The sequence below is a fragment of the Carassius gibelio genome, chromosome B5 (assembly GCF_023724105.1).
Source record: "Carassius gibelio isolate Cgi1373 ecotype wild population from Czech Republic chromosome B5, carGib1.2-hapl.c, whole genome shotgun sequence".
Classification (NCBI taxonomy): Eukaryota; Metazoa; Chordata; class Actinopteri; order Cypriniformes; family Cyprinidae; genus Carassius; species Carassius gibelio.
This window is the reverse complement of record NC_068400.1, coordinates 29,286,061-29,297,247: the sequence shown is the minus strand read 5'-3', so window position 1 is coordinate 29,297,247 and position 11,187 is coordinate 29,286,061. Positions and strand designations below refer to the sequence as shown.

The following is an 11,187-nucleotide window of genomic DNA, read 5'->3' as shown; positions in this document are numbered from 1 at the left end:
TTGAAACATGGAATAAAAAGATTTTGTTACAGCCCAGAACTACTACACACAGCTATAAAACAATGACGATAAAATATTCTTTATTTCTTCGTTTACATTATAAAGTAATTCTAAAGAATTGCTTTTCTATTCAACAAAAGCTTGAGTTAATAAAAATAAACGAGGAAAAATGCTGTTCCTTTATAGTCCATTTTTCAAAATCAGAATTCAGGATACCTTTATTAGAATCATGCTTGTTGTCAAAGGAAAGTCCAAGGACCAAATACTTAAGGCTTCATGAGGGCTGTTGAGGGGAGGCAAACCAACAGCGAGTCAAGACAAACTGACCCACCAACACACACACCTGCGCTCATCACATGCACACCATATTCATATGCAGCAGCCACATTCATACACAGTTATTACACTTCTTTAAAGTTACAGCAGTACAGTAGATAAGCCAGTGTACAATAAAATAAGCAATTCACCTGCTGTTTCATCTTTTTGACTTTTTCATTTAAAAAGTCCTTTTTCATTTAACCACAAATGATCTTGCAAGTGGTCAATTTGGTCAATTCAAGCACAGTTCACAAAAGAATCAGTAGCATCTCCTACTTTACATTATTATAAAGGATGAATTAGAAAACGCAGGATCATAAACCCTTGATTTGGTACATAGTTTCTACATCATAATATTAGTAACAAGCCTACAGACACCACCTTCAGTAGTATGTTTAGTCCTGCAAACCCACGTACAGCTAAACCACATACGACCCACCTGAAACAGCACAACTCATCTATACAATTCAAGTAGTAGTTTCTCACATGTTAACAAATAAAGGGAGTATAATGATTAGGTAAAACAAAAATGGCACAGCTTTAACGTTAAAACATCTGATGCTCTTCACGTTTGGAAACCCACGACAAGAGCTTTCACCTAGAAACAGTCTGAAAGGTTCAGTGACTGGCATATTCCCACATAGCTCAGACACTGGAAAAAAAAGAAAGAAAGGACAAAGAACGTGTCATGCTGAAGAGGGAAGTGCTCCGAGTCAGTCAGCCATCTTGATGTTATAAGACGAGCTCATAACAAAGATCTGTCAAATGAAAGCAAGTTGGCTGTCCAATGAACAGAAGGCCTGGTGCACTCAGTTTAGAAGTGATGTATTTCACAAGACATTTATATTATTTTTATATATTTCAATAACATAAGCACTATCACAGAAAAGACTTTCATAAATAACCCTGGAGCACTTGAGATCTGGGTAACTGGAGATACAGAAGACAGAAGCGGGAAAAAAAAGATCCCTTTAGTGCCTTTATAAAAGCACTTGTTAAAAGAAAAAAAATTGATCACTTGCAAGATTAATAACACAAAACACTGCTCTTTATTAGACATGTTTGTATTCCTGTTTTTTTCTTAGTTTCATCGACAATCTTCCTTGAGATTCTGAGCTCATTTAGTTCCTCTCGTGATGTAATTTCATTAAGACTAACAGGAGGTGTCGAGGGCACACGTGTGTGGCTGACTTCACTGAGGAGAGGCTGTGTCTGAGGCTTGTGGGCTGAAGCTTATCTGTACCCTGGGTGCTGGCCTTGCGTCCCAGAGTGGGGGACCACTACCCGGCCCATATGGGGTGGCCTGTGCATTTTCCCCATCAGAATGAGATTCTGATCTCGGAAGCAGGGCGTCTGGAAGTCCCCTCCCATGCAATCTGCCATTTGCATCAGATTAGTCTGCCCAATTAAGGCACCCCCTACTAATCGGTAATGGGCCGCTCCCCCCACGGGGGCACAGTCCATCCCTGGGGTGGAGTTGGTATTGCCTGTGCCAGTGCCATGGAAGGGCACGGGGATGTCCTGTGAGCCGGAGCTGTCGCTGTTGGGTGTGGGAAGAATACTACCCCACAACGGTGGCTGGTGGTAGTACTGCCCATTGGTGTAGTGTGCCACCGCTCCTTGGGGCATTGCATTGTTGCTGTTGTTTGCAATTGGCGACGAGGGGCTGGAGGGTTTCATGGCATAAGGCTGTCCCATGCCCATTTCTGGGTGATAGGTAATGCCCTTGCAAGGTAGGCCAGGGTCACGATTCGGGGGTTTGCAGGGGTGTCCGCCCCCTTCCGAGATGTGCTGAAGATGAGCGAGCTGATGCTGAGTCCAGGACCTCATCTGCGGCTGTTGGTGATTTCGCTGCGGTTGATGGCTTTGATGCTGTAGGTGCTGTTGTTTTATATCACTGTGATACATGTGGTTCATCGTGGCCATGTTATGCGGAGGCATCGCACTCACTGGAGCAGAAGCAGTCATTTTATCAGGAGGTCCAATAGCACACGATGGGCGCATGAGGCCAGGAGCAAGCGCATTAGGGTTTCCCGCATGCACTGAGACTCTAGAACTGGCGTTGATAAGTAGATTTCGACTAATGGGACTGGGGTTGGCAATCTGCCCTTCACACATTGACGTGGCACTGGCTCCCTGAGCCCTAGCCTGGCAGAACTGGCTTATCTGGTGCACTATGCTGTTTAAGTCTGTCTGACAGCCCTGGTGGAGCCCTCCGGCCATGGATAATGGAATGGTTGAGGTAGAAACAGTAACGTTAGGAGGGGCGTCTGCAAGTGGCAACTTCCGAGGACCCACCTGGAGGCTTGCAGGGGGGTTCTGTAGGTGCTGCTGAGGAAGCAGGATTGCTGAAGGTTGGTGGGCTCCAGGGTGGCCTAAAGCAGGGGCGTGAGACAGAGTCTGGGGCCTCGGAAGGCCATGGGGTTGCTGTGGCATGGAGGAGGAAGGTCGGTGTCTGAGTCCTTGATGTGGATGCCCAGGCTGTTGCAAAGTTTGGAGATTCTGAGGGTGTGGAGGAAGCCCCTGCGAATTCAGGGATGCTCTGGGAGGCCCCTGTGATGGGTGGTGCAGGTTTAAAGTGCTGGCTGAGGTGGCTGAATAAGGGCCACCGGCGGCATTCATTATCACCTCCGGGATCAGACGTGCCCGTGTGCCGTCGAAGTCCTTGATGACACCCTTGATGAGGGGCACTTTAACAATGGCAAGGAGACCAGTCTTAGCAATGGCCTGAGAGGAGGGATAGGGACTGTATCGGGGGCCAGCGGTATCGAGTCCGTTGACTGTGCGACGAACGTGGTTCTTTTGAGGGACTTTGACGCTGTTGGGGAAGATCTTGATGGTGAGTGGATTGTTGGCAACCTTTTTAGCATAAGCATCCAATTCTGCAGGGGTTGGATACTGAGCAGATCTCATCCTTTGTGGAGTGTCCCCTATGTGGAGGAAACAGGGACAAAAAGGAAGAAAAGACATCACATTATGCCTTGAATATAGTGGACAATGAGTTGGTTTGACCTCCTAATTTTGTACACAGAGCAGGGCTGGCAAGATAGCATCCCCTCCTGTGTCCCATGATTTGTCTGTATGTGTATTCAGAGCGAATGAGCAACGGACTTTTAACACACGATAAAATAATTGTCAGCGTTAATCAACTAATGTGTTAACACGATAATAACACGTTAACTTGCCCAGCCCTAAACATTTAGTGTAGAAGTAGTGTACATCATCACTTAAAAGTCTGAAGCACATTTGAAGGAAGTTGTTTCTCATGATATTAAATTTAATCTTGAGATCTTTATAATGTATAATTTTGCTCACTTCCAATTTCTCTTAATTGCTTTTTTTGATGACCTCACTATTATTCTAAAGCATGAAAAAATAGAAATTTTCATTAGACTTGTTACATTGTTTAACCTCTTTCTTTAAGTAACAATTTCCAGTGCACAAATATACAAGTGACAAACTCACTTTTCAAAAGAATTGTGTTACTATAAATGTGGCATTTACAGCTATATCTGATTTTCCCTACAGTACAGAAAAAATAGTCTTCACAGATAGACATTCATTGGTCACAATCTGATTTTTAAGGGGCAATTCATACAAACAAACCCTTTTGAGTGTTTGGTGTTAAGGTGAATGTTCACTTTCTCACTTCCTCTTTCACTACTAGATGTAACGTGCTTCCTGTATGCCAGAGTGTGATCTGACACACACACACACACCTCTGTTATATTTAACAGTGTGATGTGTCTGTGCTTGATTCTCTTACAGTTTCAGAGTGTGAATAAGAAATTAAAACCTGTCTGGCCCTGCCCCCAAAATTATAGCAACCACGTATGTCTGCGTCTAGTGGGGTAAGCATCTTAGCCTCACATGTTCTGTGCTCTAAATAAAGTGTCTAATTGAGCCCTTTTTATCAATCTGTTTTTTACACACACATATGCTCTTCTCTTCGGGTTCAGAGTAATGCTTTCAAAAGTGAACATTAATGAGCTAAATTATTTAACTGTTTTTACATTCAGAAGTCTGCAGGTCTCTGCACACAATATAAGCTCTAAGAACAATGCTGTTCTTCCTGAGAGTGACATCTTCACCTGCCAGGACACCTCTGATTTGATGGGTTGAGAAGAGAGGAGAGCGGGTGAGAGACAGACAGAAAAACAAAGGAAGCGAGGGATAGAGGGAAGAAATTGAGGAAAATAAGTGCTCTCTGTGAAGCTGCTGTCTGGCTGCTGAAAGGGGGTCTTTGTATAAAACAAGCTTTCATCACTTGAGGGGAGAAGAGAAAAGAGAGATAGAGAGCGATAGAGAGAGATTTCTAATGTGCACCCACCTGCACTTCCCGTGCTCACACTGATATGGAGTTTACACACACACAAACACACACACACACACACACACACACACACAAAGTATTAACATGTTTCTATGCGTTCCTGGCCCCCTCGTCCCCAGTGAGAGGATAGACAGCCTGTGCTCTGTGACTGAGCTCATTCATCCAGCCTGAGCGGATTCAGTCACTATTCACAGCTTACACTGCCCCAACAAACACCTAAGACTTCCCACCAAATATTCCATAACAAACACCATTTAACAAAGACATCGATCAAGAACAAAGAAGAACTAAAACATGGTAAACATTTAGATAAAAATAATAAGGCATATTTCCACACAGCCACAAGAATAATGATATTTAGAATTTTCATCTACCAATATAACAACAAATAGTAATATGTTCACCACAATTGAAAAGTCTGGAAAGAAATTAATAGTATTTTTATACAAAGAATGCATTAAATCCCAAAATTGACGATAAATACATTTATAGTATTACAAAGGATTTCGGTTTCAAATAAATGCTTTTCCTTTGCACTTTCTACTCATCAAAGAATCCTGAAAAAATGTATTGCAGGTTCCACAAAAATATTAAGCAGCACAACTGTCTTCATCATTGATAATAAATGCTTCTTGAGCAACAGATTGGCATATTAGAATAATGATTTCTGAAGGATTATGACACTGAATACTAGGACTTGTTGAGACGAATGACTGCTGAAAATTCCGCTTTGCCATATTCATATCCAAATACAACTGTACTTCATATACTTCACAAATACTTCACAATATTACTGTATTTTTATCAAATAAATTCAGCCTTTGTGAGCATGAGAAGTCTCATTAAAATATCTTTCTGACCTAAAACCTTTAAACAGTAATGTACATGAAGATAGATATTGACATTATTGAATAAAACATGTAATATGTTAGAAATGTGAAATGGACAGCATAACTTGCTATTGAAGTTTAAATAAAAAAATGCTAAAATGTTAACTTTTGTTGTAACACCCATAATTGTTGATTGTGAGATGGAGGGCTTGCGAATTAAAGTCTGATGCTGATATTTGGGAAAACGTTTTTTTGTGGCAGGATTCAGAGAAAACATTGACACTGTTGTGAAAGATATTGACACATTATGTTTCTACTTTCTTTTGGTGCCACTAATGGTTTAAAAGCAAAAAAAATGGACCTTACAAAAGGTCAGAGAGTAATATACATGTTTCCATCTTCAAACGTATTATCAAATAATGAATAATTAGTAAACATGTGTGGGGCAAGAGATCTATGTCCTTGTGAATGAAGGGCCGTTAATATTCTAAAGCAAATCTGTGGAGCTTTATGAATTTTCCTAATAGCTTACTAGCAACCACAAACAATGATATAGAGTACTTTTTTGTGTGAATTATTGGTGTTTGTTTGGTGCAGGACAGTACACACATCCCCATCCACCAACACCTCACACAGCATTCAGCCGCCATGCCATTCACTCATCCCTCTATGTGGGCTGTTGACTAAACAAAATGGCCTCTGACATTTCTTAGCTAAATAGCTTTCCTGCCAATCTCAGGCCGTGTCAGCTGCCTTCACCGGCTGCCCACATTTGCTCACCTCCTAAAGAGAGAAAAGAGAGAGGAAGAGGAGAAGGAAGAGGAGAAGGAAGAGCCACGCTGGGCTCAATAAATGAACCACCACAGGACTAGATCAAGGAGCGAGGAAGAGGAGAGTCATTATGCTAATAACTCACAAGGGATGCTCTTTTTCTATCTCACTCTATTCCCACTGCATCTCTCTCTCTGGGTCTATGCCTTTCTTCCCTGTTGAGTGACATCCAGTGGGAGTCCGGCCGGTGATAATGAGGAGTCAATCTTGTTAGAATTAGTCAACAACATACAGGTCGGCAGTCATGCAATCCATTCTGAGGACAGGAGAGCAGGGCAGAGGAAAGTGATCAGGTGACATTTAAATATGCACTGAGATGTAAATGTCTGGAGGGACTTTAATATCTCTAGAGCTCACTGCCAGATCTGACTCACTTCTCTTAGAGATTTGTAATTAAAGGGAAAGGTTCTCTCATGAACGGACTCTCTTCATCTATCTGTTCCAAACCTGTACGACAATCTAATCTGGGACACAACAGGAGATATTAAGAGACATGCCACAGCTGCTCTTTTCCCTTTTCCCTCCAATCACAGTAAGTGCAAAAGCTCTACTTCAGTCTAACAAATCAGTAATTCATATATTTAAAAAAAGACATGTAAATCTTACAAAGTCTTGTAAAGTCAGATCAACATACTTGAGAATGTAGCTCAGCTTCATCAAGGATGCAGCTTAAGAGGTTTTTAACACTGATAATAATGTGATTTTTTTAAACACCAAATCAGCATATATGAGCAATGGCTGCAGAAAATACAGTTTCACAAAATTGTACTTAAAATATATTCAAAACTTTATACTTTAAATTGTCATAATAATATTTCAGAATATTACTGTTTTTACTGTATCCATGATAACTGTGAGCATAAGGGATGAAAACAGCAGCTCTGACATTTTGATTAAAATCTGGTTTTGCCTTTTGTGTCCTGAAAACATTACTGAATGTTCATTTTTTATGTGAACTATACCTTTAAAAGTGTTCTTTTCACTAACCTTTCCTCTCTCTCTCTCTCTCTCTCTCTCTCTCTCTCTCATCAGCAGTGATTTGAGGATCACAGTAATCAGCCAAACCCCAGGAGCCCCATTACAGACAAACAGGGTTGATACACAGCTATTGTCAGCCTTTTCTGTCTAAGTACACAATACACATCTCCTAACCACCTTTTCCCCTCTGCACAGACATCACATGCGCATACACACACACACACTTTTAAACTCTCTTTAATCCGAGAGACTGCTGATCTGAGTGGGTGTTCTTATATTGTCTTATATAGGGTTATTCCTCATGGAGAAGCAAAGCCTCCTCCTTCTATTCATCTCTTTCTTCTTATCTAAAGCCATCTTTTCCTCCCCACTCATCTCACCTTCTTTTCAGATTTCTTTTGAAAGAGTTCAGAGAGAGAAAATGCAACAGAAACTATGCTCTATTTAGACAAAAGACGGGTCTTTTTTTGCCACAATCTATGGCTTGCGTTCCTGAATTCCAAGGTATATTCTGGCTCTTCCTGTGTCTCCTGAGTTCCCCGAGAGAATCTGTGCCAGTGCCAGATGTGCTCCAGTAACATCTGGACCACAGAAGGGAGCACATGAATTTAAAGGGGCAGTTAATGACATGCCATGGGACATTTAAAGGGTTTAGTTCAACCAAAAATGAAAATTAGGCTTTGTTTTAGAGTTTGTCTTTCACTGCGTGATTCAGTCTGTTAAAATGCATTTAGAATGATCACAAAATTGAAGATATAGGGGCAGAAAATGTATATAATTTCATTTAGTAAATCAATATCACACAGAGAGTGCCGTTTTTTCCTTAAAAAATCAGCATGATTACATACAGATTATTTTTTTACAGCAGTTCAATAAACAAGAAGTTAATTAAGAGTCTTGAGTTTTAGAAACCTATTTTTGCTCTATTTCGACAACAAAAACAATTGCAAACACAGCCACCATAGCAATGTTTTGCCTCTTTCCGCAATAACGGTGTTTTGTTCCTGAATGAATCACCAGTTTAAATGATTCGGTTCAATCGCAATGACTCACTTATTAACAGTGACGTTCAGACACCTACTGGCTGTTTTAATTACACATTCATGTCCTGCATTAAAAAGTGGCTAAATACATAGAAATCCCACTTCAAAAGAAAGCTTCTGTGTTTCCTCTGCATTGAAAAATGTAATTTGGTTGATAGTGATTCATTTTTTTATTCTAAATAACTGATTCCTTTAATTAAAAACAACTGGTTTGAGATTTATAGGCCTAGAGGTGTCAAACTCAGTTCCTGGAGGGCCGCAGCTCTGCAGATTTTAGTTCCGACCCTGCTCCAACGCACATAACATGTAGTTTTCAAATAATCCTGAATGATTAGATTAGCTGGATCAGATGTGTTTAATTATCACTTTTGGCCTGTCCAATTTTTGCCTCCCTCTCAATGTTAAAATGTAGCTAAGTAATTTGTACTCTTTCCACCTCTGTTTGAATGTAGAGGGAATCTGGACTATGTAGATCATGGGCTGTATTCATTTGCTAAATTACCAAATTTGTTGCAAATCGAACCTGACACACCAAAAAAAAAAAATATATATATATATTATAATGGCCTGCAGATGTGTAAATGAAGTGCGCCTTTGCAAATTTATATTCATAGTAAGCCATATTGCAATTCTGATTTTATTTTGATTAAGCATTCAGCTCTACCATGCAGTAAAGCTTTTTATCATTTACATGATATGTGACCCTGGAGCACAAAACCCGTGTTAAGTAGCATAGGGAATATTTGTAGCAACAGCCAACAATACATTATAGGGGCCAAAATGATAGATTTTTCTTTTATGGCAATAATCATTAGTATATTAAGCAAAGATCATGTTCCATTAAGATATTTAGCAAATTTCCTACCATAAATATATTAAAACTTAATTTCTGATTAGTAATATGCATGCCTAATAACTTCATTTGGACAACATTAAAAGCAATTTTCTTAATGTTTCGATTTTTTTGCACCTTCAGATTCCAGATTTTCAAATAGTTGTATCTCGGTCAAATATTGACTTATCCTAACAAACCATACATCAATGGAAATATTATTTATTTCATAAAGTGAAGGAGGGATTGGACCAAATGTGAGCTTATCTTAACCAATTAAAGGCTACTGTTAAAGCTTGATTTTCATTAGTTTTTGTCCAGTTCACTGGGATTTCCATGAGGCATTTAATCTCTCAGAGCACTTAATAGTATTAAATGACAATTAAATGACATCATTCATGCCCAAGCAAAGGATGTGGCAAACTAATGAATCCTTTACATCTACTCTCTTCACAGACAAACACTCTGGGCCTGTAGTTACAGATCCTACTTCACTGTGTGTGCAATGAATGAAATGAATTTCTATCATTGCTCTGAAAGAGGCATCAACATCAGAGGTATATGCCTCCATTTCCTATCTCCTACCTGTTCATCCCCTGTAGTTCGTGTAGTTAGTAATATGACTCCATCACTTTCTGTATTCCCACTAGTTAGAAATACGACTCCTGTCCTTCTATGATTTCTGCTCTCTCCTGCAGTTAAAGATTTGTCTCCAGCCTCTCAGTAATTGCTGCCTGATGAGGGTCTTCCTGAGGCGATGTGAGACTCATCAGTCTCCGGGCCATCGGCACTCCCCCGGCCGCGCGTCTCCATAGCATAATTTGTCATCCTGATGGAGAGCTAATCTGACAGGATGTCTGCCCACAGACAGAGAAGGCGAGATATTCTGTCTGTACGTATCCTTTATTTCCTGCACTGACTCAGTTTCTCTGTTTGTCTGACTCTCATTTTCTCGCTGCCTCTGTATGCCACTTATCTGCCTCAATCTATCTCTCTGTGAGCGCTGCGGTTCAGCAGGTGTCTGCCCTTGTAAACCGCCCTAATAAAAATCCTGGGATTTGACAATCTGTCTCTGAAAATATGCTTTTGCTCACCAACAACAACTCTCTCTTTTTCCCTCATTCCATTTCCTCTCTCTCAGTTCTGTTTAGTCTCTCGTCAGACATTTATCTCTTTTTACATGTCTGTTTTTATCTTGTCATTCCTTAAATGAATTTAAATGTCATCTTTGACAACATCTGTATGATTTTTTGGCATTATAAAAGAGACAAAATGCACAGCATGAAAGAATATTCACATTTTGTTCTTTTGAGAATGCTGAAAGGAAGGTAAACAGGAGAATGAAAGGAATATTCACTCAAAATCAGAAGTTCTGTTAACAGTTTTTCACCCTCATGTCGTTGTAAACCTGTGCCACTTACTTTCTTCTGCTGAACACTTTTCCACCGCAAAACAAAAAGTAAAAGATGACAAAAGGCACCATAAATGTATTAATTATGAGTTATGCGCTTTTGTGGTTTAGATGCACAAATTACTGTATTTATTTTGGAAGTGTCCTAAATCAACTTGTTTCTGGTCAAATTCCTGATCATTTATTAAAGTTGTCATGTCCTGTCATGGCCAGTTTACAGGAGTTTTGTAAATGTCTTGTTTTTCTCACTTATAACTGATATGTACAGTATGTATTCACTGCTAAAGCATTAGCTAAATCTAGTACAAAAAAAAAAAAAAAAGTTAAATAAGTGAAAAACATATTTACATTTAATAAAAAAAAGCTGTAAAATGTGTTAATATATATAAAGCTTTTTAATCTTACCTTTCTAATTTTTATTTCCATTTTTTTTTCGGTTTATTTTAATGAACTCCCTTTTGTATTTGTAAACCTTTAAAAAACTAGTGATGTATTAAATATTTAGTTGCACAAGGAAGAAACCAACATATAAGTTATTATTCACTCAAACTCAAAATAATGAGTGTTAGTAAATGGCCACCAAATGTTTGAACGGTGTGTTTTGTGTTTGC

The 11,187-nt window shown here is 39.6% G+C and overlaps 1 protein-coding gene and 1 long non-coding RNA gene across 5 annotated transcripts in view; one reads left to right on the top strand and one right to left on the bottom strand.

Moving 5' to 3' along the window:
* Positions 1 to 63: 63 nt before the first annotated feature.
* LOC127957710 (protein FAM222B) overlaps positions 64 to 11,187 on the bottom strand; it is a 50,798-nt gene continuing 39,674 nt past the window's right edge. For all 4 annotated transcript variants that reach the window (XM_052556349.1, XM_052556350.1, XM_052556348.1 and 1 more), the window contains exon 3: positions 64 to 3,248. In XM_052556349.1, coding sequence (XP_052412309.1) covers positions 1,552 to 3,248 — 1,697 coding nt within the window. In that variant the 3' untranslated portion in view covers positions 64 to 1,551. The remainder of the gene's footprint in view (positions 3,249 to 11,187) is intronic.
* Positions 6,426 to 11,178, top strand: LOC127957712 (uncharacterized). Its single transcript, XR_008153831.1, has 5 exons — positions 6,426 to 6,605; positions 6,696 to 6,844; positions 7,345 to 7,405; positions 9,622 to 9,722; positions 9,864 to 11,178. It is a non-coding gene; the product is annotated as an uncharacterized LOC127957712 (long non-coding RNA).